Here is a 26,266-nt window from a genome sequence, read left to right on the forward strand (position 1 = left end):
ACAAGAAAGTCCTCACAGACACGTCAGCTGGCCCTAAATAACCTCGGTTTATTTAAATTTTTCAGAGTAATCTTCACAGAAATTGATTTGAGGTTTCTGGAGCAGGTCAAGGACAGTTTTGAGACTTGAAATAACTTGTGAAGAATTCCCTTAAGCAAATTTTGTGACTTCACACATCACGTCGGCTGTATGTACTGTGTTGTTTTTGATGCTGGATGCTGTTTTTTTGCAGGTGAGGGCTACGAGTGCACAGTGACGGTGGATGACGAGGACAGCAAAGTCATCATTTTCGACAACTGGAAACAGGTGAGTTAGTGACTGACAGCTTTACACTCGTTTGTCTCGTACAGTTTTAACCCAATCCTTGTCCTTTCTCGCTCTGGTGACCTCCTTCTCTCCACGCCATCGCTCATATCCTCTCGATTTGAAATTGTCTGCCTGTACTTAGGAAATGGAAAAGGCCATTTGTTCAATTTCTGTGATGGGCAAATTATTTGTGTGTATTCGAGCGTAAAGAGAGTTTGTTCGTTCTTTTGCCTTTATTTGTGCACATTTGAGTTCTTGTGTGTGTGCGTGCATCCTACACTGAGGGGAATCCTGCGGGAGCAGCTGTGCTCTCTGTACTTGAGCTTTTTGAAGTTCTCTCATTTGGAAAAGTAGAAATCGCCTTCTTGTTAACTCTATTTGATTCAATTCAGATCTACAGCGAACAAGGAAATTTTGGCGAGGGCTAAAATTGCTGCCGCTGAGCATCATCAGTCAATTGTGCTGAGCAGTGTGAGGAAGTTAACACGACCCCGTGGCCTTGATTTTTGTAGCAGAAGGAAGTTGGGTTACAGCAGGCAGCAGCGGCAAACAGTAACAGCTTGTCAGAAAGCTTCTTGTGACACCGAGGCCATTATGCAAAATCAAAAAGCATGCCGTTATTAATGCCTTAACTAAGGCATATTAATAATGTGATGGAACAGCCGAGACTCTAATTAGTGTGGAGGGTGGATCATCCTATTCTAGACGTCCTCTGGGCTTTCTGAGGCTCTCCCCTTAAGGTTAAATTATTCACATGCAGCTCCATTTGACTCTGAGGAAAGCCTTCTCCCTTTCTCACCCCCAATTTTGTTGCCCTTTCTTCCTGCAGCTGTCATCATCTTCAAATCTCCCCCTGTCCCTTCACTCTCTCTTTTTTTTTTTTGTGCTCGCTCGCCTCATTCCACTGGTTAAATCTAGCTGAGAGTTAATTACATTTGTTATTCTGCGCGTGTTAATACAAGGCAGGGCATTAAGGCTGAAGCAGCAGACGCAGGCCAGCGGGAAGCTTGGAGTGACTCCATGTGTGTGGAGGGAGGGGCGGAGGGGACTGGACAGCGTTCCAATCGGCAATTCATGCTCCGTTTAATGTGCTGTTTTCACGGCAATGCGTGTAGATGAAAGACATATACTTACAAACTGTTACCTCACACAGTGTCACACACAGTCAGGTGCGGCGACAGATCTCATCCAGCTGCCTAACATGTGCCCTGGCCTTGAACTGACACAGTATTAACCGCCAGCACTCGCCGTCCCAAGAGGCCAGGCTTCTGCCCTTGTAGCGAGCACGTTCTTTATGGGGCAACGCAACCTACACCCAAGTTACCATAGCAACATGCACACACACACACACACACACACTCGCACATACAAGGCTGAATTAATCACTCACTCATGTATAAGATCATGCTAGAACAGTCAGCATCCAACACGGTGGCTGCTGGGATCCGTGCGTTCTCTGGCCCGGCCGATCAGCGCCGCAGCATTCCCTTGCAATGCAAACTGCCAGAAAAGATGAAAAACTGCTACATTCACACTCGACGACTGTTCCTTCGAGTGCTTCTTGGTTTGGCTCGGCTGACTGACACACGAAGGCCTAGATGGAGCTGTGATGTTCCCAACTGCACAGCGAGCAGGGAGCGGTGCACAACAAACCGCAAGGAGGGGCTTAGTGTAAGTGTAGAAACTTGTAAATATATGCAGGCTGTGCTGAGAAGGCCTGCATCGGCATGGTCCAACGTGTAAAACACACCAGCACACACATGCACAGAAGGCTGAGAGTCTGCTCAGCCAGACGCTGGGACGTTGTGAGTGTTGTTGACGTCATGGGGATAGGACGGTTTAAATAAGTCATTCCTGGGCCCAAAATAGAAACACTGGCACACTTGGCCTTGACCTAGCCGTCCCATGGCGTCCTGTGTCTTTACACTGACATTGGATTTTGTTGCAGTGCGTCTTAAAACAGCTCCAGCTGGGTTCTGTATGTAGGAGACGAAGTGGACCTCCTTACTTTATAACATTTTTGTCTCAGTGTCTGAATTTATTTCAAGCGGAAATCATTCTTGGAGTTTCCATTATTATTTGATAGTTTGAAATTAAAATATTTATTATGCACAACTGAAAGGTGCAGCCTCAGGCCTGGGAAAATGTAGGCCAGTGATGTGCCTGCACGTGCTTATGAGGATGCAGTGAGGAGAATTCGCTGCTTCCCCTTAAGGAACAGATCGTTTATTATGTTTAAGCAAGTCAGAGAAAAAGTCCAGGATGTAATTTGGGGCAAGATAATTGCTGCTTGACCACATTTCTTTGCTCGATTAGGAAGGCAGAGAAACATCATTTAACTTGCCGGTTCTTGGAACAGAGACAGATTTTGGCATTGAATCATCAGGGAAGGAACTCCCTGGACATTTCACTCTTTCCTGTTTTTGCTGTTCGGCAGTCTTGTGAGAGTCTTTCTGCACTATTTGCAGTTCCTTGTTTCTTGCCCTAATCCACATAAGCTATTATACTCTAGCAGTTTTGTTTATTTTAGTCTCCACTGGGACTCAATACTCCATTTATTTGTGTAAGAAAAACTCTGTGTGAACCAAAATCAAGTAAATGAAAGGCTCAGTTGAAATCTCAGCTCCTGCAGTGTATTTAAGGGGCAAACATGCACCATCACAACCCTATTACAGTTTTAAATTGAGTTTTGAAGATCAGGTGGATTGAAGATTGAACTACTACTAATATCCACTTACAGAAAACATTGATTAAAGAGCCAACTAATAAGTCTTTCTTAGACTAAATCAATGTATTAATTGCTGAAGGATAATATATACACAGTATAGTACAGTAATATCACAAACTTGACTAATACAATATAAAATGAGTCAAAACTCATTCTGTACAACTTTTTGCTGATGCTTCTCTGTTTTTCTACATGTTTTTGTTACTGTCCCTTTATATAGTCTTCTTCTTTTTGGCTCAATTCTGATTTATTTATACCAAGTCTCACTGTTCTTAAGGTGTCAAAGAAGATAATAGCACAAGCTCCAACACAAAACTTGGTTTAAAAGTCATTGTGTAATGATGATATATGTTTAATTAAAGTGACTTTTTAACATTCATGCTTCAGTGTTGACAGGCTTGTGATGTATAAGCAGTCAGAGGGTGCTGCATCAGAGCTCAAATAATATATTTTTAAATCAATTCATTTTTATTGGGGATCGGTTAAAAAAATTAACAATACTGATGAAATGAAATTTGCAGAATATCTGATTTCTAGAAGTAAAGTAATGGCCATATTTCAGAAATGAAACCTTTTTAAAGATGATCTTATAAATTCAGCCAACAGACAAACGATTTTGACAAACTGTCTCATAATAATAAAGTTTTCACTATAAAATGTCAGATAAAACCTGATAACTCTGAGGTTGCAAAATGTTTTTAATAACTATACTCTGTTGTATTCTGCAGGGAAATGCTCTTTTATCCTCCCACTGCCTCCCAGTGGAGGTTAGAGGTCAAACACAGAAGAGCATCCCCGAAATGAGCAGGGATTTAGGGATTTGCTAATGGACAGTTCAGCAGGGCGGAGGCTCCACATGCTGGCATATTAAATCTTGAATCTAGGTCATACGGGGGCACTCCCTTCTACCCCATCCTTTTGTGTACGTGGGGTGTGTGAGGTGGTTGGTAGACAAAGCACGCAACCGTCTGCATGGTGCAGCAGTCTGCATGGCGCTCTATGTCTGTGCTGTGATGTCAGCTGCATTCAGCAGCGATGTGGTCATTCATGGTCATCGGCTTACAGTGTTTATATACGTGTGTGTAGATGTGTGTTTGGTCCATCCAGTGCTAGCCAGATGGCCTCAGTAATATATTTCCTTAGGGAAGCATTGTCTCTTTGCAGCAGCAACTAAGTGAGAGAAAAAGAACAAACCCACCAGCTCAGCATTCTGTACACTAAGCTTCGTCATCCTATTATCAGATTTTGACTTAGCCGTAGAGCAAGGTGCTCTGTGTCGCCTCTTCTTTCTTAACTCCTCCCCCCTCATCCCTCCTTTCTCTGCCTTTTTTCATTCCCTTCATTCATCACCCTTGCATCGTTATTGATTCGCCTGCTCTTTCATTTTGTTCTGACAGCGAGTCAGACAGACAGATAGAACCCCAGCCAAAGAGGCAGATGTGTGCAAAGTGCATGTGTTTGCTTTTGATAAAGCCAAGTGGCAGCACCAGCGTCTATGTATTTATCTGTGCATGCGAGCTCAACCTGTTTGTGCAAGCAGGTGGGGATGTGTTTGACCTTTTGTTTTCCATGTAGAGGCCCTGAGCTGCTTTGCTCATGTATCTTGTTCTGCAAAGCAAATGACTTAGTTGCTAATAGACTGCAGTCGCCCAGGGTCTGCGTTCTGGGCGGTTGGGAGCGTGTTGCATAATGAGGAATGCATACGTGCACACACATGTTCACGCACTCTCTCGAAAAAAGGGCCAAAAGCTGTGTTTTTTTTTGCCTTTTTTCACAACTGGAAGGAATAATAGTTTAGAGTGCTGACAGAGCCACAACATGTTATGCAAATCATGTCTGATAAGTGATTCATTGTCCTCATTGTTAATGGTTGCTGATGTAGCACGTGGCTCCAGCAGGTGAGTGTTTTGTGGAGTGCATGCTAATGTATGTGTGTGCACACTTTAGTATAATATGCATAGTTTTTGCAATAAGCTGGTAAAATAAATGAACAGTCGGATCTGCAAGCTTAATGACGCTCTCATGAAAGTTGTATAAGATGGAAAATGGTATTTGTTGTCTTTTTAGATATGCTTGGGCAAGCAAACACTGGATCCTCTTTGAAACTGTGCCTACAGATAAACCACGAGGAAAATGAGCTTTTAAAATGTATTCAACAACAGTATCAACAGATGTAATATTCATCTGTAGAAAAGCTGAGCACACTCTTGGCTTTTAAAGATAATATTGCCTCCTTTGGCAGAAATAAATTATTTTGCACGACTTTCAACTTTGCTGAAATATTTCACAATTCTTGCAGGCAAAAATTCTCCAGCTGCAAGATGTTTAAGGCTTTTCTCGCATGTACTTTGATGAAACCGTTCGGTAATCCTCTGTTTCTTCTTTTTGGGCCATTCCTTGGTCTTTTTACTGTGTGCTTACAGTCTTCATCCAGCTGAAATGTCCACTGCCAATTCAACTTCAATATGCAGACCAGTGGTTTTACACTATCTTTAAACACTCTTTGATGTGATGCAGAATTCGTAGCTGGATTAATGACGGCATTTCCTCCACCATGCGTCACGGCTGGTTTGAAGTTCTTCTCCTGAAAAGATGTCTTTAATCTGCACCAACCATGTCTGCTGGTACTTTGGCCAAACGACTCTGTTTTCAATTCATCTGCCCAGAGCACATTATTCCAAAAGGTCTGTCCCCATGTTCATTGGCAGACTGTAAGTTTTGATATAATATTCTGTTTGGATAGCAAAGGATTTTTTTTCCTTTCACACCTCCCTCACAAGTCAAATATGTGCAATTTCTTACTGACTGTCGACAGCTCTTTGACACTAACAGTTAGAGAGTTACCTGCAGATACTGTAATGAGATTCTGAGTTGTTTGGAGTCTCTTTTTGCATAAGATATTCTGCTCTTGGACTAAATCTACTGGGGCAGCCAGTAATGGACAGATTGGCAGTCACTTGAAATCTACAGAACATTATTTGCCTTCCAGTGGAATGATTTAGTTGAATAACTTCCCTTAAATCCCTTGCCAGATTTAGAGAAACTTCAACCTTTTTTCTCTGAAGGTCTTAGAGCTCTTTAGATCTTGGAATGACGACACCAAAAACTCCAGTAGCAAAGAGAACAGCAAGGCCTAGATTTTAGAGGTTTAAAAAGGACACTCCACGAGAAGTTTCTTTCTGTTCTCACTGTTAAAAGAAGCGTTTGGTTGTCCAAATATGCAAAAAACAAAGCCAGTGTTTTCCATTAGATGTACTTAATTTTTTATGTGACTGTATATAATCTGCTGTTTTTCCACCCCAGCTTCACTGATAGCTTTAAAAACTTAATTTTCATCTTCTTTGGATCTGGATGTCATATCTGCTACAAGCCATGTGCACAATCTGCTAATCAAAAGTCATGTCTGTATATTGTACTGATAAAAATAGAGAGCTACAATCCTTGTTTTCTGTCAGTCTTTACTGGATGCGTTTTTCTTATCTGTGCCAGAAACAGGAAATGTGGAAAAATTAAGTCTCAGAAAGCCTGATTTGTGAGCCTTTTTCATTATTCAGAACAGGCAGGCCTATCTAATGGGTGATTTCTATTTTTTTTAAACATTGTATCCGTCATGGTGTATAAAGCCCTGAATGATTTCGCTATTTGAGATTGTTCATACAGACTGAAACGTATCCAACTCCGTTCATATTGGTATAAATATATATTGATGTTGCGTTTATGGTCTCAGTAAATCTAAGTTTCATGAAATTGGAGCTATCGGTTAGATAGCTCGCAATGCACGGTCATAAATGATGACCAACAACATGTGACATACAGTGGAGTCATTCCAGGATGTAGCCCAAAGCAAAAACCGCCCGACCAAAAATATGGCTATCATTTATTCATAATTTTAATACAGAGCCAGCATCGTAAGTGTAGCTTTGAATACAAATCAGGTTCCATTATTACAGTTGGGAATTTATAACTCTGCAATCCTAATGTGAGTGTGAGAATCTCAGCCTGAACGTTAAGAAAATTCACACTTAGCAAGCAAATATTCATATATACAGAATGACTGTTGAATATATAATTTTAAAGCCAACAGTATGATTTTGCACTTTAACAGCTTCCGTTTTTTAATCAGGATGTTTGAACTTTTGAAATAACATGCTTTTATACTGATTCAGTCTGCAGCATTTAGAATCCTAATAAAACTCGTTTGGGTTTGTGGGTCTGTCTGTTTGGATTTTGCCAATTTGCAAATGACAGTACAGAAAGTTATAGATTTACGCTTAAACTTACTGTCAAATAGAATAGGCTGCATAGTACAGCTTCTGTTCTACTGGGCAGGATTTCCGCTAAATGTCTGAACAGAAGCCTTCAGATTTTACTTAACTGCTTAGCCCGATGAGTCCTGTGTTATTTTGAGGTTTTCATTAATATTTCCCTAAACGCTCAATGAGTATTGTGTGTATTTGGAGTTTTTGGTGCTGCCTGGCTTTTGTGTTCGCTTGTGCATGGGAGGAGCAGCTATTGACAGATGGCCTGCTCTCCGTGAACAGAGAAGAGCCGCTCAATCGAGAGAAAAAGGCAGTGAGGGAAAGAGAGAGTTGGCAACTGTCCTGAGTTGCACTGCCTCTGTTTGATAGAGAGGCGTATTTACTTGGTCCCAGTTTTCCTCCCGGAGCGCTCCATCACGCTCCTAATCGATGTCCACTCGGCGTTTGTACTTCTTTGCCTACAAAGATTAGTGTCTCCTCCTCTCAGTTACTCTCTGTCTTGTTGTTCTCAATCTTCCTTCCTCCTCATCCGCCGATCAGACGGTGACAGGTGGCCATCGACTCCCTCCATCCCTCCCTCTCCTCTGCTTGTGTTTTCTCCGTCAAACACAATCGAGTGCCAAGGCTCTCCCCATGAATTTCCTGCTCCGGGGTCTGAGCCGATGATTCTTGGCCGGCATGAGACGCTGTGAATTTTTCAGGCGTCTGAAACTCTCTGGAGGGCAGGAATTTACCTCCAGGGCTGTGGATGTAGGGCAAGGGCATCCAGACAATATGCCGTCCAAGGCTAGCAGGCACATTCGGTTATCTGCTCGAAATAACATGTTTTTATATTGATTCAGTCACTAGCGTTTGTGGCTACAGAGTCCTAACACCACACTATTGGGTTTGGCAGGTCTGTAGGTTACGAGTTTTGCCATTTTATAAATAACACAGTAGAAAGTTATAGATTTAAGCTTAAAGCAGCTGTCAAACAAAATTCCCCTCAGTTTACAGAAATGGCAAGAGAAAAATCTCTAAACTGCAAACTGTTACATAAACTTTATTTTGTGGTGCTGCTCCACAAACACTGGGCAGAAAAACAATGGATTTTATTTAAAGATTGCAGTCACAGTTTGTGCTTTGCTTACAGAAAACAGCATTAGACGGTGCTTCTATGTAGGACTTGTAATTTTATAATGCAGTTTCGAGAATGTGACTGGCATTACGCTGTGGAGTCTGGTCTCCGGTTTCTGTCTTTAGGAGAAAAATAGTTTGTATTGATTGTGCCTGTTCAGCTTAAGATAAAATGTCTTTTGTATTAACCTCTTGAGCACAACAGGCAGACTGAAAATCTATCATTACACACTCATGCAAATGTGGGGAAATGCTGCAAAATGAAGGAAATTAAGCGAGGATTGAATTTGATTTAATGCATTGCTAATACAATTCATCGCAACATCAGAAATTGAAGCCCATATTTTTCAGTTTTTCAGTGAGAACAAGGTAATTTTAAAGAGCCCATGTTGAGTTTTTCCCCCCTTTCCTTTAGTGTTTTATCTTTTCTGTGCATGTAGCCCTCCAGGAATAAAGTGACAATACAAAGCTCAAGTCCATCCCAAAGCGAGTTCAATCACTGCTTCTTACCCGCCTGAAACACCTCGTTTTGAGTCCAGACTTTTTTCATTACTTACTTACATCACAATGTTTTGGGGGTTTTTTGTCTGCAAGTCTGCTCAAAAATGACACCAACCAACCATGGTGTCATTACTTAAGCTTCATGCAATTTTTTTCTTCTTTGTGACTGTGACCATCACCTGTCCTCATGGCAAATTAACCTATCATGTTTATTTCAAGTTGTTTCCTATATTATGCCATTGAGGGCTGTGCACACCCAAGTGAAACATAAAACAAACATCACAATGTAACACATTTGCAGAACGCCTGCAAAGATTGACTCTTGAGACACTTCTGCTAAGGCTACATCTGTATATTCACAGATCTGGGGCTAAAGTCAGAATTAATGTTACGTCACTTTTGTCAGGCTGGCCGACCAATAAGAGGAGGCTTGACTGTTCAGTAGAGGGCCTTTAAGGTGGAAGAGCTAAAACACAGCGGTTTTACACAGAGCATAAGCAGAACCACCGAAGCTGTGTACACCATGAGAAAAATAGTGTCTTTTTAAAAAGCATATCCAAATTTTCTGGTAGAACCAAAAAATCTAAATATAAACCTGCTCAGGTGCATAATATGGGCTCTTTAAAGTAGCATTTTTGGGCATACTCTATAAACACACAGACACTTTTTTTTACCATAAAGTTCTTGCAGCTACAAGCTAGCAAACATCTTATCAATAAAAAGCAAGATTTATAGTTATTTGGATTTGTGTATGTAGTTACTTGACAAATATTCACTTTACTATATCTGTGGCTAAATATTTCACCACGTTCTCTAGCTAGTTGCTAGCTTGTCTGTTTGCTGTTGGCTGCTGTTAGTTTACAGGTGCTCTTTTACGGAAAACTGCTACTGTTGCTGAGCACAAGGTCGATAAGAGCAGAATTTATTTATGAATTTATGACTCATAAAATGAAATAATTAGTGACAATATGCTGCAGAACCGGAAGAGGCTGCAAATACTTTTTGTCACTAGAAATGACCCAATTTACATTACACAAAAATAATTAGATTCCCTGTTAATTAAAACACATTGAGTAGCTTTAAAGTGCTGTAATCTTATTTGCTATCTTAGGTTCTGAAAGTGTTCCATCAAGTTCCTAACTTCTTCTTTTTGAAAAACAAAATTTCAGCCTGAAAGACAGACGTGGTGATTTTCTGGGGTTCTTCACCAGGAATGACACATCGCTCACGCTCACATATTGACATATTTTTCAGCGCAGCTTTAATGAATTCCTAATCCTCATGACCACGGGGTAAGACTTCAGTCCAAAATTGCATTGCATTTTTACTCTGCAGTGCACAACCACAGGGAATTCAATTCACTAAACCCTGAACCATATGGTATCTAATATCATTCAACACGTACAACATGGACAAGATATTATTTTGGGGCCGCGACAAATAATTAGGTCAACAAGTGATCAGCTGGGAAGGATTTGGCCACGAGTGCTCCCTGGATACGAACTCCTCAGCCGGCTTCCAGATTTTTGGTTTGATGTTTACTCTTCATTAAGGCTGAAGAGACACACAAGCAAACGTAGGCCTGCCAAAGAGAAAGTACAGAATGAGAAACCTTGCCATGACCTATTTTACACCCGTGATCCACCTTCAGTCCGATCCGATGTGCGGCTGAATGAATCAGGGAGCGAGGAAGGACAAAGATGGTCCCAGGCAGTTACAAGCTGCTGCTTCTGCTACAGCCACTCAGGCTAATTGAGCCTCTGTGACAGGAAACCCCGACGGGATGTTGATGGTCACTGTTAAGAGGGTCAGGAGATTCAAAGTGAAACGTGACTTGTGCACAGTCAAGTTGAGCAAAGCCTCCTCTGCATCCTCTCATGGGACAGTGATAGAATTTGCCTGCTTGGCTCAGATGGCTACGCACTGACATACAAACTTAAGAAGGAGTTTAAAAATGTTGTTCAAGGACAAATTCTCAATTTGCTGATAGCGTGCAAGAGATCTTGTAAGACGTGTTGTATGTAGCTACCCGACATTCCACACCTCCTCAGCTGTCACTAGATCTCTCCTATATGTATGCAAGCTAACCAAGACGCTGTTCTGTATAATGCATGTGTGTATATGTGATGTTTTTTGCAACCCCTCAGGACCTGTCCACTCTGCAGTGCGATGTGTGCATCCTGGTCTTCTCAGTGACTGACAGGCGAAGTTTCCACCGCACCGCCCAGCTCCGCCTCCTTCTCAGGGAGTCCCAGCCACAAACACCAATCATCCTGGTGGGCAACAAGAGTGACCTTGTGCGTTCCCGTGAAATCAGCTCAGAGGGTAGGTAGGAGGAGGGGGGACACCGGTCGGTAATGCAACCTGTCATTCACGCACGCAGCGGCTTGTAGAACCACTGGAGCTTTGAAATGGTCTCCATGCTGAAGCTGTGCACATGGGGATATACTGTAGTATGATGAATAACCGGTATTTCAAGCAGAGTAGTGTCTCTTTTGGCCTTTCCGACACCTCAGTATAAACATACATGCAAGGAGTAGATGAAACACAGCAGTCAGTAGCAGACATTAGCTTGTCCACACAACTACCTTGTTATTTAGCATGGTAATGTACCCCAACATTACCCCAAAAGTCAAGGTAACTTGTTCACACTAGATGTCTGTGTAGGTTCTCATTCATCCAGGTCATGGTTATCCAAAGTTGTTTAAATCAGTCCACTGGGCTTCTTCAGTTCTGAAGAAGCCTCTTGGATGAGAGGTGAAACTTCTTCAAGGAACTTTCTTAAACTCCAGTGGATTGATTTAAACAACTTTTGATTGTTCACACTAGCACTTTAGTTTTATAGATTTTTCCAACCAAAGAGCACAAGACATCTGAAAGTCTGTCCTGTTCTTGATACAGAGCCAAATTCATAACGTCACCAGTTTTTGAAACTCATTGCAATCTCTACCCTTATCAAATACAGATTATGGGACACTTCTGACTTTATCAGTCTTTTTAAATTACGCCATTCTGTCATTCACACATACCGTAGGTCACTTTCATGTCAATATGCCTCACATCTTTGCTCAGACATACTTATCCACAGTGACAGATATGACCACTGTACACATGCGATGTTTGTCGTAGATACAAGATTAGACATGAAGTCCCGCTCACGGCCCTTTACTGCATGTCTGCCAGCCACTCTTCTCCCTCCTTTCTTGTCTATCTAAAACTGCATCTATCACAAAAAGGTGAAAAAAGCCAAACGAATAACTAAAAAAAAAAGATGAGACATGAAGTGATCTATAATGTCTTACAATGCATTAATAATAAACAAAACACTTAATCTAAACTAGTAGCAATCTTTGCCATTAGATCCTGATCAATTCTGTCTCCATGTTGGGGATAATTTATACATTTTTAAGTAATTAAGGAAGTTACTTGTCAGTAAATGTGTGTAACATAACTATCGAAAGACTCCAACAAATAAGTTGGAGCACAAACTGAACTTCAGCTCCCGTTAAGGTTTTTTTCAATACCAGGGTTACATTTGCTATTGGTGAATCTAGTTAATCTGAAGTTCTCTCCTTTCATCGTGGTGAAGATTTATTTTTTGGGCATTTCAGTTTCTAATAGATGTGAAATTGTAGGCTAATGTGAATCAAAAAGGTGTTTTGTGATTTTGGCAGCAAACTGCATCTTCTGCTCTGTGATATTTTTGGAGAGATGCTGGTGCTGAAATGTGGAAAAAGCCATCCCCAAATCACTTCACACATCTCAAAGTACCGTCGCTTGCTTGTCTGTGCCTATCAGACAGAAAGTGAGACAGAAATGTGACCAGGTCCAACTTGGTGAGATTGCCGTCACACAAAATGGGCCTGGGTGCTCATTCAGACATGAAGCCGACATGTTTAGACATTCTCAGATTAACAGCAAGTCTTTTGCATTATTGAGCCTTTTTTTAGTGTCCTTTGTAGGTTTCTGAGAAGAAATCTGAATCAACTGCAGTGCAGAAGTTAGTTTTAGGCAACAATAATGTGTGAGCCCATAAAAAAGTGCAACTTTAATGAAATTTTCAAGTGTAGCTGTGTCATTAAATCACCCAAGCCTTCTTTTTAACATTTTTCCCATTTTTTCCCTGTAATCTTTCATTTGCTCCCTGTTGTCCTGCTGTTATAATTAATTATTATAGCATTGTGAGCCCACCACAAGCGCTCAGCTTTCTCAGTTTTGTCATGCTGTGATGTTTAGCCTTTGAAAGCTTATGATGAATGGTGTTGAAAACAATCACAAAACTATGTTAAATGAACTACAGCTGAACAATTGCAACTCAGCTACATCGCTTTCCACAAAGCTGCGATCATATAGACATATACAGTGTGCTGCACAATGTCCTGTTCATAATGAAATTGCCATGAAGATAGTGGCGGTTTAATTACATAAGAACTAAAGCAACTCCAGCAAGACTTGTTTGAGTTTCTTATAGACGAAGCTCCAGAACTGAAGAGTGCCTACAGATAAGAACATCTTTATAAATTGAAACGAGTCCAGTTGCCTTAATTTTACCACTTTATTAGCCTAATTAGCTAATGTAATCTGTAGGTGCTTGTTCTCATTGTTCTCAACGCTGATGGCTATCTCTGTTTGAAATCAATAACCAGTTGTTTCAGAAATGACAAAGAGTTGCTAATTAAGGCTGTCACTGTGCTGTCAAACTTCACCGCAGTTGACAGGCAGAGTGACAGTAAATAAGGAGGGCAGGGCTTAGCAAGAGGTTAGTTTGCATCTTCCCAGAAACAAGCAGTGAAGAGCAAACTCCACTTTCCGAGTGAATGATGCAAGGAATGAAACGCATCAGACAAATGTGAAAGCACTCTCATGTCTGTTTCTTTTTAATGCCTTCAAAGCAGCTCTCCAAATGGAAATTCTTAAACGGAAAATTTCTCGCAATGACAGACACCTGGTCGATACAATAGATAAAAATGTCTAAATGGCCAAAATGCAAATGTATGATTGTAGGCATCGACGCATTTCTCCTCGAGGACAATAGTAGTATGTTTTGCAGTATTACTCATCTGTTCCTTCTATTTACTCTCGGCTCTATCTTGGCTCCTCTGTCCCTGTTCCTTGCTATTTTACCATGAATCTTCCTCAAGGCCGACATCATCTCCATTAGAAGGGCTCTCGGGGGATCTATCTTTGATCAGCAAAATCAATTTCCTCACTGTTTACAATATCCAGGGATAAATGCTCTGTGGTAAACCCCTTGTGGGAAGAAAATACTGTCATGTGTTGTTGTTGCAAAAGGGATGGAAATGCACTCTGTTTGTAAAAGCTATGCGCCCCCCATAGCTTATATATTTTCCCACGCTGAATCACAGTGTGTGTAATTAGGCTTTCTGGCTGTGATGACTGCATAATGCAGATCTCCAAATTGACCAAATTGAGTGCAAATATAAAACAGAAAATCAATAAATAAATCAAACACAAAATGGATTTGTCATTTATTTCCCTCTTTAGCTCCACATGCAGACATTTATGACTAAAATACAGGAAACTGTCAACATTTATTGGCTTCTGTTTAAAAAAACAAAATGCAGCCTGTTTTGTTCTCCATGATGTACTGTAGCGCTGTTGCTAGCCGATCTAGCTCATTAAAAAAAGTAGGATTTCTAGCTTTGACAGAAAGTCTCAACAAATATAATATGGGTTGACATTCAGTTTGGTTTCTAACAGGATGAATCATGGTGACTTTAGTGATCCATGACCTTTATAGCAACAGCAGCAATTTTTATGTGCAATGTCTCATCAGCTGATGGAAGAACTGCAAAATAATTGTTACCCACAATTATGTGACATTTCACCAATTTAATTAAAAAGTTAAATTGACCCACACAAGAATGACAATTCCATTAGCCTCAGCGGCACTTTGTGCTAATGAGCAAACATTGGCAAGTTTGCAAATCACAAAACTTGGGATCAATTAGCATGTTAGCATTGCCTCGGTGAAAGCCAATTCATGTTTTCTGGGTTAATCAACCGTACATCTGACCAATTCTGCCATCCACCCCAGCTTCAGACAACTTCATGTGCAGCCCAAAACTTACAACCATGCAGACTTTCCACATCGCAAGTGCATGACCTGCACATGTGCCAGGAAAAGAAATGCTGCTCTAAAGAAATGTTTGTTAAAAGGAGAGGATGTGCCTGGAGATTCTCCATAATCCACACCTCTATAATTCAACATTTAAAGAGCTGTAATTAAAGTAGTAGCTGCAGGACTTGGGAGGTGCTTTGATTTGTAAATGCTTTACATTGACAGCACCCAAACACACTGGGAATGTTCTAAAATCTCCAGAAACCCTGTACCAGCTTCCGCCTATTGCAGTCGATACAATTCAGGAAAAAAGATATTAACATGGTGCTGCAGCCCAATCTGCAAGTGCTGCGAGATCTCATAAAAAATACCAAGTATGAATATGAAAGACAAATCAACCGACTGCAAAGACACCAACATGTACCTACCGTAGTGAGAACAAAAGTGTGTGCAGGTCCAGTTTCTGTTTTCAAAGTCTGCATCAGACACTGGACCTGCACACGCTTTTGTTCTCACTACAGTAGGTACATGCTGGTGTCTATGCAGTCGGTTGACTTGTCCAAAAAAAAAGGTTAATTCTAAATTGTCTGTAGGTGTGAATGTGAGAGTGTTTGATGTCTGTCTCTATGTGTAGTCCTGTGATAGACTGGAGACCAGACTGTCCCCTGCCTTTGCCGTAAATCAGCTGGTATAGACTCCAGCCCCCCGTGACCCAAATGAGGATTAATCAGCATATAGATAATGGATGGGTTATTACGACACATAAATTAATCGTCACTTAAAAAATTAAATGGCAAGTTTAATCCATGTGGGCCAAATAATATTAACCTAAATACATCCATACTTTGTGGATGTTTAATAAAAATTACCCTAATGAGGGATTATTTCAGAGGCTGCTTGGGTTTACGTAACGCTGAAGCAAACTTCTGGCAAAACAAATTCACTGAAGAAGAAACACAAAGTTCTGAACTGAATCCATTTAGTGAAGCTTAAAAATTCACTGCAGAGATCAGACCTCGGGCAAGTTGTAATTTTGCTGGACTTTACGGGTGAGTTTGTACGGACTCTGCCTGCCCGAACCACTACCTGAATTTCGTTGATGATTCAAATAGAAACTGTGAGCAGAGTAGGTGTAGCTGAAAGGAAGGAAAGAGCGACAGCCCAGTTTGACCTTGATTTGAATTTGTAAATGCGCTATGTGTGGCTTATGCTAAAAGTGTAAAACTTCTCTCCAATCTGCAATTTCAGTGTGTATTTATTCTGCAGATGTCTATCTACTGACTCCCTCTGTGTCCCTGTGCTCTTGCCGTTTCTTTTTTTTCTTTTGCCTTGTTTTCCAGATGGCACCTCTCTGTTCAGATTATCTCCCTCTTACAGGACCCTGCTGCACTCACTATCTTTATGTATGTTTGTACTCCCCATATGTGCACCACTGGCTGCATGTGAATAAACACATCAAACGCGCTAACAAGCACAGCCCTCATCTCTCCCCATCTCCTCACTGTCAGCGAGGCTGTTTCAAAGCGAGGGCTGTGATAAGAGGGACGAGAAGAGGAGGACTGACAACAGGGAAGGGCGAATGTATGAGAATGGTGCGTGAATGAATGAGGAACCTCGATTTGAGCAGATGTGTGAGACGCATTGTGCCAGTGTGTGGCTTTGAGTGTGTGTGTCGGTGGAGAGTGCAGCTTATTTTGCTGTCCTTGAAAGAACCACTCTAAGTTCTGAGACCCAAAGAATGAGGGCATGTTAGCAAAGGAAGCCTTTATAGCTGGTGTTACGCTGATATGCTGGCTTCACCATGCCGAGTTAATTTCGGTGTTCACAATTACTTTCCAGACATGGAAAACGGACTTCAAAAAATTTGGCCCCTGGACCAAAATGAGTTTGACACCCCTGCACTACGGAAACAGCACAACCATGACCAGAAAAACAGAGAACCCAAAAATGTCTTTTGTGCAGTATAGCAAAGTTATAATGCCATAAATCATAAAACAGAAAAAACTAAAGAAATTTCAGGAATTTCACATTGATGTAACACAGTTTTGTTCCATGACTGTTGGTCTGTCACAGCGGAGACAAACGCGACTTCTCGGTTGCACTGAGGAGGTTATTTTGTTTGTTTTACAGAATTTGGTGCAAAGGCTTTATTTTTGGAGAAATTTTAGGTGAGACGTGTAAAATGATCACACTTCTTGGTTTCGATTTCCTTCACTTTCCCTGTGGAACTGTACATCACATCTGATCCATCACAAAGACTCACACATGTGAAAGTTTGACCAAAATTTTTGTTTTAGCAGTTTCATTATCTGATAGATGGTGTGATTTTGCTGATTTTTTAAATGCCGTGTTTCATATCAAAGCAATAAATTAGCAAGATGTAGTGGTGCTGCTTTATGCTTTTCAAACTATTAGACAAAAATGTACTTGAAAAGTCAAAAACTCAAAATTTTTCATTCCAAACAGAAAGGAAACTTGACATCTTCACAAGCTTTCATCCATCAACTACTATAGCAAGCTGATACGATCATAGTGTTATGACTAAGTTTATTTGGGGGTATTCCTGCCCCCTAGTGGCCAAAATTTACTTAGTGCAGCTTTAATGTTATTTTTAGTACATGTTCATGCTAACAAAGTTTTAAATGATCAGCAGCAACTGGGTCTTTCAAGCAAGTTTTTGAATAATGTTGGTTAACAACACATACAGTTTTTAGTGTATTTCCAAAAAATGGAGAAAAAAAATCATAGATATGTACTTATTTCATTTAGGAAAGCGCATATTAAGAATTAGATTGACCAGCCGTATTAGAAAACTATTAAAATTTGTATAATCTTTATCCAGCTAACTGAAGTGTTTGGGCTAAATCCTAACAATCCTATTAATCCTACATTAATTTTGAATTGTAACTGGCTGTGATAAGATTAATGTTTTATTCAAGGTAGTTGTTTAGGACAAGTCAGGCCTTGCATGTGTTCCCCTCCGGCTTGAAATGACCGAGGTTGAGGCTAAGAGGAAGAACACAGTCAGCGGAGCCACAGTTTGGGATCTAATCTTGTTTGTTTTGCTTTGTTGTGCGATTTAAACAGAGGCAGCAAGTGTAAAATTTGTGCACATTGGCGCCTGCACATTGCTGTCAACTCAAGTCGGGTCACAGCTTTGGTGTTCACTTGATGATACAAGTGGAAGAAAGAGGCAGGGAGGGAGGGGGAGAGGTGAGGAATGAATAATAAGAGATGCCCATAGTCAGCATATTCTCCCTTCATGAGAAAAAAAAACAACAACCCAGAAGCACCGACGTGGTCAGCGATATGGAAATGCTCCATCCCTGTTCCCCGGGCGCCTGACAAGAACGTTCTCATGTTCTCCCCGGACAGACCACATGTATTCTTTCTGATATGTGAGTCTGACAGAGGAAGCTGGCTAGCATCCTCGTTAAAGAACCGGAGGCCTGGCTGAGAGTGCTGAAGCCATAAAGTCTATTTATGGCATGTACAGTGACACTTTTATTCTGCTATCTCTCACCTTCCCTCCTCTTGCTCCATCTCCCTCGCCATCCTCACCACACACAGCGATACACCCGCTGTCAGACCAGGAACATATTTATCATTTGCTCAATATGGCGGTGGTGTGGCCCTGCTCCTCAGGGCTTTGATTAATATGCACTCTGGCTCCGTTTGCTTAGTCGACATTCTTTCTGTCGGTGTCCGACCATCTCCGCCCGTCTCCTTCCTCTCCCGCTGCATGCTCATTTCATCTGCCATCTTGCCTGTCATCTCCTTTCAGCGTCTCATTCTGTGACTCACCGGTTTCTTCCGATTCGTCTTATTGCCTCACGAACTTCGCTTTCTGTCTCCATCTTTCTCCATCATTTGCTTCTTTTCCTCCTGTCAGCACACAGGTGGAGATCGTATTCCTCATCTCCTCTGCTCTTCTTTTTGCTTCGCCCTCCCTCTCCAATTCAATTTCCCAAACACTCTTTTAGCAGGTTATTCAATCAGCTGTCATAGGTATTAGGATAAGTCCTGTTGATCTGGTTTGGGATTTGCCTTGTTTCCTCCCCAGCCTTACCTCACCCACTATTAGGTGACTGTGCGCTGGGTCGACAGCTGCTGTGCGACTAGATTATTACACCCAGATCAAATCTCTACTCCTGTTTTTTATTTATTTATTTTTTAATACCTTTTGTACCACTGCTGTATGTACACTCTGCATCATTCATGCTGTGTAAATACAGCCACACAAAAACCAGACCAACAGGTTACGTTTCAATAATCATAATTCAGAATATTAACAAGGATTTAACTAGATGTAATGAGGCATGGGTATTAAACAGATTTAGCTCCATGACAACAGAGCAAACTCCATGCACTGTTTAAAAAAACACGCGGATGAAAGCTATGACAAATAGAGGACCATGAGATGTGATACCTGACCATATAGGGAGATGTTATTTAACAACCTGGGTCTCTTTTCTACAGATTTTTCAGCAAAAATTGTGATGATTATCTATTAACTTTTGCCAGAGCTTTCAACCACATCCCATGATCTTTTTTAATCTTTTAATCTGTTGTCTTGGAGAGATCTAGGGTAAAATTCAAGTTCCAGAGCCAGCAGCAGTCACCAGATTTATCTTTATGACAAAAAAGCAAAGCTTTAAAAAAACCTTCATTTGAAAACTCCAGAAAAAGTCGTGGACCTTAAATTGAGATTATCAAATCTAATCCTCACGGATAAGATCTCTTTTCCTTTATTTGTTTTTTTTTTTTTTGCAGATAACATAGGTTTATATATGCAGATGTGACATCCCAGCTTGACAACCTGAAAAGTATACTGATGTGAATATTTTAATCTAAAATGCAGCACACATTCACAATCAACAATATATTTATTTTTATGCTCCACTTCGTCTCAGAAAAAGCTGTAATTATTCGCTTTCTTTCATCTGCCATGTTTCTTGTTCAAAAATAAGAGCTAACAGTAATGGGCAATTAATGTAGAAACGACAACCTCTCACTATTGAAGCTTCCAACTACTTATCTCTGTAATTTGCTTTACTTTTGTGCTGTGTTTTGCTCCCATTGAGAGTCGACAATTTGAGTTATCAGTATTTTATTATTACTGTGCTCTCGAAATCATTTTTCAGGACCAATACTCAAAAAAAGAATTATTTATGAAACCCTCGTATCGTTTGTCTGCAACCGTTTCCTGCCGCAGTCACTTGCTGTTATTCAAGTTAATGCTGTATATGTTTTTTTTTTATAGAGTTATTATGAATACCAGTAATAAGCTTTTTAAAAAACCTTTTCAGCACACAGCTGCTCCAATGCTCTCAGTTCCTGGAGTGGAGTAAAAACTGAAATACATTTGGAAGCAAAAATGTTTGAGCTGACGGTGAAGCCGGTTTATTGGAGAACGATCCGTATCTGACCGCTTCCCTTATCATCCAGGCTTGTTTGACCAGAGACCAACAGGCGCTTTTAGCTGAGATACTGAGCCTTGTCAACAAACCGCTCAGTCACCTGTCCTTATCCAGGAGAGTCACATTGAGATCGAAAACCATTTGAGCTGCAGCCAAGAGATTTCAGCTTATGCAATTCAGCTAATGGCAACACTTTAACCCCATCCTGCCATCGCCGTCTCCCTCTGCGCTTTTAGAACCACTTGTGACAAGTCATAAATATGAAAAATACAGAATGTATTACTCGGAGCTGTACAGTCTAGTTAACATTCATTAGTTTTGCTAAAAACATTGAATCTATTTTTTTGTATTATTGAAATAGAGATGAAATTGCCAACATCTATAATACTGAAATCTTGGCAGAAAACTGGATTAAATATACATCTTGCAGCAAAAGCATAAACATCCAGCAGTGTAGGTAGTTTCTGCACTGCTGTATTCAGAAAATGTTTATATTTTTGAGCCAGTAAAACATTTCTGATTCAAGCTCCACTTAAAAGCCTTTTCCAGACCTTTCGGTTGCATCCCACCAGACAGGTTTCCGCTGCAGGAACTTATAGGGCAGGTGCAAAGTTGGGCAAACATTTACAGGAACAGCCTTGTCATTGGACCTTTTAGACCTTGTTTCCACAGGATCTAACAGTTTCGACCACAGTGTGAACTCAGAATGCACCAAATACACCAAAGAAAAATAGTTACTGCACAACAACGTCAGTTCTATGAGGAAATAGAACCATATAGGGTTTGTTTTGATAACTTAAATGATTAAGTATATATTGACGATGGGGATGTTTGAGAGGAGGAGACTGTTATTCAGTGAGAACATCACTAGGGAAGAAGAATGGGCATTGCTGCCTTTTCCAAGTTTAACCAGTCATCATTTGTTTTCTCTGAGATTAACCGATCAGACCTGCACCACTCAGAGGCACTTTTATCTCGACCAAAAGTGGCTCTAAATACAGTTTGACAGGGATGTTTGCACAAAAGTTGGTGATGCCCTGGAGTTGGATCTGTTTACATGCAATGCCAGTAACTAAGCATGATTTCATGCTTTGTAAGGACTTTTCTAGTTTTCAGTTTCGTTAAACGTGGCAGTGGCGCTTTGACAGAACAATCCTAACTCAAGGTCCACTTGGTATTTTCTCCGGGGCGTAACACTATGAGCTTCACCAGTGAATGGAGGTTACTCAGAGGCCAATGCGATGACTAATGAGCAAGCTGAAGAACATGTGATATAAAAGCTCTGGGTAAAGCTAGAAGATGGATGTTTTTCATCAAACTACATTTTCCAAGGTCAAGAAATAACATGATGTTCATTCCTCATAAGAAAAACTGAGTATTATGAAAAAATATTTAGCTTGAAAACCAATCAAGGCCTATGGTGTTGTGGTACCGTCTGTAGTACGTCACAATTCTTTGAGGAAAAGCCTTTCCTCTCTTTATGTCTGTTTCCCTTCCACTGTCGAAGCTTTCGAGCACGATCTCATAGCACAATAAACAGAGAGGAGAGTCACCTCCCTGCATAGTGAGATGCTGCGAACTGACTCAGTTTGTCACAACGTGGTGTGAAAAGAGTGACAAACACTTAAGAGGCTAATGGAGTCTCCCAAACGGCAGCGAGCAAGCTCTTGATGCCGAGGTATTATCTTTTGGTGACAGACATCACACTGCAGCTGGGTCGTTTGCAAGCTGCTTTCGTGATCCGTAAATTTCAAACTGCTGCCTTTAATTGTCGTCTGCAGCTGCCACCGTGTGAAGCCTGAGTTATTTAAAATGAGCTCCATGCCAACACGATACTAAAATAAATGTCACCTCTTTTCCTTCAGAGGCCCAGTCCAGCGCCATGATGTTCGACTGCATCTACCTGGAGCTCTCAGCCTCCTTAGACCACGGCACCAACGAGCTGCTGGAGGCGGCAGTTCGGACTGCAAGGGGAGACTGTGTGGGCCCCGGGTGGACGGACGGAGACCCCGGATCGGGCCGCAGGGAGAGCCTGACGAGTCGGGCCAAGCGCTTCCTGGCTGGGCTGGTACCGAGGTCGTACGGCCGAGACAGGGAGCGGGATCGGGGTCGCTACAGGGAGATGAGCCGCCACCGGGGCAGCAAGATCCTCCGGCAGAAGTCCCGCTCCTGTCACGACCTGAGTGCACTGTGACCCACCTGCACTTACCTACCACACGAGGCAAAGAAACACACTCCATATTAACACAAACACACCAGATTGAAAGATATGGGGGCGGGAAGGGCGGGGGGAGGTGCAGAGAAGTGGAATTGATGGAACACGATGGAGGAGACTCATTCCGGCTGGGAAAATTAGAGGGATGGAAGTGGAGAGAAGCAGCTGTGGCAGAAAAAGGTCACGGCAAGAGGAAAAGATGAATAGATAGACCAGACATCAGCCTGAATCATGGCATTGAATCTGCCAGAGAAACCAATTTTCAGTGAGTGAGGGAGAAAAAAAGCAGAGTAACGGAGGAGGAGGCAGGCTTGATTTGCCGCTCCGGCTTGGGTGAATCAGCGAGCAGTCATTACCTGATGAGAGCAGGAGGGAGAAAATTAGCAGGAGTCTCATCAAGATGCTGATTTGATGCTTAATGTGGCTAAATGAGAAGGAGGTCGGGGTCACAAATAAACACACACCCAAGTAGCACGCACTGATAACGTAGAGAATGATAGCAGTCTAACGTATACCTGTAATAGACCCTGTTTTATAGCATGCAGAGTAGACGATCTAAGACATGACCCTTTAGGTTTTTTAAGCTACATGACCCTGGATTTACTGTACCTCAGTGGCCAATAGCTAATGCACAATCTAGCTGGTGTCTCTAGCATCTCAAAAGCAAGACTATTTATTTATGAAATCGCTCCCTTCTCTGCGCATCTTTGGCCATAGTTTACACACTGCATCTACCGTTTGTGTCCGACTTTGATGATACCACTAATGGGATATGCTCATCTGTGACTTTTATACAAGGTTTAAGCATCAGCACCCAAGCCATATTTTTGCTGAACGCACCTCGAGCGATCAGCACAAAGAACCCTTTACCGTAGGATGTGAAGATAAGGATTAAAAACGGCTATGAAGACGTTAGCAGGGCTGACCACAATGAACTCAGTTGCAGCTGAGTCACTGAACAGTGGGATGCTGCTCTTGAAGCGAAGGACAAACCAGAGAAAACCTAATCTACCTGTGGCTGTTTGATGTTTTCTATTTCCCCCCTTTCTCTTTACTCACTGGCATTCATATGTGTGTTTAGACTGAATTCTGTGGGGGCTGGCCACACAGAGAACGTTCTGGAAACGTTGTTCGGATATCTCGTCAAGTGTGCCGACGTCACTGACACATCCTCACTTGTTTGTCACCGTCTACTGAGCACTCTTGTCTTTACCACTGAGAATAAATATGTTTTTGTTTGACATCCTTTGAGTGTTTTGTCATTTTTTTTGGCGACAGCATTATGAAAATGAGCGTCTCGTTGCCGCAGTTAACCGCGGTGAAGGATAACGTGACAGATGAGTCACAGGTCCTCTGGACAGACTGAGACGGCATCTCAGGACACTCGTCCCATTAGGACCAAGTGGCAACAATATGCAACGTCAACAGTCTGCGGCTGTAACAGAATCGCAGGTTGAAAATAGACTGTATCCCGGGCACCTATGAACCAAGACAAAGCAATCTGAGCTGTCCTGACTTCAAGATGTATAGAACACCTTTCAGAGACGCGATGAATTACCTGCTTAATGATGAGAGTGCAGAATGAGAATGCGTGTTCAGCAGATTCTTTGTCTTAGTCTTCTATAGCAGCGGTTCCAGGCATTATCTTAGCCTGTACCTTGATGGAGAAATTAGTACACCTTTTGTGACAGATACGCTCTACTGTCATTTGTCACTCCTTCATTTCATTTCCCACATTTGTCCACAATTCTTTTATCTTTTGTCATTTGTTACTGTCTGTCAGACCTCCCTCTGACCCTTTGTTGGTGCACCATCGCTCTGACCCACTCTCTGACCATCCCTATAAAATGTGGATTCGTTCTGGGTCGGCTTACCTTCACAGACACACGCTCTGTCTTGGTAAGCCAACCGTATGCCAGAATACCAATAAACACCCCACTGCAGCAAACTTTGCAGGACGAAGAGTGAAACTTCTTCAGCAACCCTCACACTACTTTACAGATTACCTCAAGTAGTAGTACCTGAGTTACTTGGAAATGATTTTGAACTGGATGTTATTTACAGAGTATTACTGTTGTTAATAATTTTCATTTGGATATTGCTACAACTATTTTACAAACACTCGAACTGTAAATATTAATTCAGTTTGGTTAAGTTTGCATGTATACTACTGTTAGACAAACTGAAGCACACTTTTAGTTTTGCTCTTAGCTTATGTAAAATGCATTTATATTACACCAGATATGTCCACATATTTTTGTTTATTTGACATTAGTTAACAAAATAAGTCACCTCAATGCGCTTCACACAGTGTTGTTTCCATAGCTCATGATTTAGCCATTTATTCAATGCTTAAACTATTTTAACCATGTCCATTACTTCTAACGAACTATGTTGGCATTCGCAGTAGTCACTTTTGCCTAACAATTAGAGTTTTAACCACTCGGCTTTTGTTTTATGTAGTATTCTTTACTTTCAGCCAATTGTTTAGACTCAAGCTCTAAATAATTAGAATTTATATAGTACTAATTCCAAATTAAAGTCATTTCAGGGCACTTCACAGGACTGAACTATTTGTTTATCCATGAGAAATAATTTGAGATATTTTCCAATTGTATTCAGTCAACTATTGTACCAATGTCCATTAATTTTAGCTATTGAACTAGATGTCCTTTTTTTTTTTTAGCTATTTTTGAGCTCATCTGTAGCTTTCAGAATTTAACCATGTCCATCACTTCGGGCTTACCATTTCAACACTTTCAGTATTCACTTTTGGCTAACAATTTCAATTTTAAGCATTTAGACAATATTTTAGCTAGATATCCATTTACTTTAAGCATTTGTTTAAGTGCTTATAAACAGCTACCAATTTCAAAACATGAGTCATTAGTTTTAGGTCCGTAATCCGTGTATATTTTGGCAATTGGGTTTTCCGTTCTGAAACGGGTCATGAAAAACAAAAAACGAGTGGTTATTTTATTTTCGTTTTAAAATGCAAAAATTAAAATTGAAATACACGGCGTTTTTCCTTTTCATGATCAAAAAGGGATATATTTTAATAATGCTTTGATTTTCATTTTATATTTACAATAACAAGAAAATAAAATCAGTAAGAGACAGAAACGAAAAAAAGGTCTTTTTTATTTTTTATTTTCTGAGACCGGAAGGGGTCATCAGCAAGTGTGGAGCCAAACAGAGTACGGTACATAGACTGTATATAATTTTTATTCGATAGTTTTCATGGTCATAATGAGAGATCAGGTGGCCGATCTTAAAATAAATCAATATTGAATTTTTTATAGAGCGTTAAAGTTTTGCGAAGCCAGGGGGCGGGGCTACTTGATTGACAGTCCGGTCTGGAATAAAATACACATTAAAGAGGATTTTACTGCTGCAAGCCAACGCCTGAAGAACAAACTAAAGCAACGGAACCAAACCCAGTTCAGTGAAGAGAAGCAGAGGAAATGTTTGACTGCAGACGTAAAGCAGGAAGACACTGAGCTGCTCAGGTGTTCTTGATGACACCAAGCAGCCACCTGGACAGCCAATAGGAACACAGCTTACTGGAAGTCCAGAGAGCTGGCTTAGTGAAGTAAATTTAGTTTAAAGTTGAAGCAGAAGGTTAACAAAGAAAGTTGA

At 41.1% G+C, this 26,266-nt stretch overlaps 1 protein-coding gene across 1 annotated transcript in view; it reads left to right on the forward strand.

Moving 5' to 3' along the window:
* rem2 (RAS (RAD and GEM)-like GTP binding 2) overlaps nt 1-23,870 on the forward strand; it is a 30,796-nt gene extending 6,926 nt beyond the window's left edge. Inside the window, exons 3-5 of the mRNA XM_022205119.2 lie at nt 233-306; nt 11,058-11,235; nt 22,278-23,870. Of these exons, the coding sequence (XP_022060811.1) occupies nt 233-306; nt 11,058-11,235; nt 22,278-22,606 (581 nt within the window). The 3' untranslated portion in view covers nt 22,607-23,870. The remainder of the gene's footprint in view (nt 1-232; nt 307-11,057; nt 11,236-22,277) is intronic.
* The last annotated feature ends 2,396 nt before the right edge of the window (nt 23,871-26,266 follow it).

This window comes from Acanthochromis polyacanthus, chromosome 9 (genome assembly GCF_021347895.1).
Source record: "Acanthochromis polyacanthus isolate Apoly-LR-REF ecotype Palm Island chromosome 9, KAUST_Apoly_ChrSc, whole genome shotgun sequence".
NCBI lineage: Eukaryota > Metazoa > Chordata > Actinopteri > Pomacentridae > Acanthochromis > Acanthochromis polyacanthus.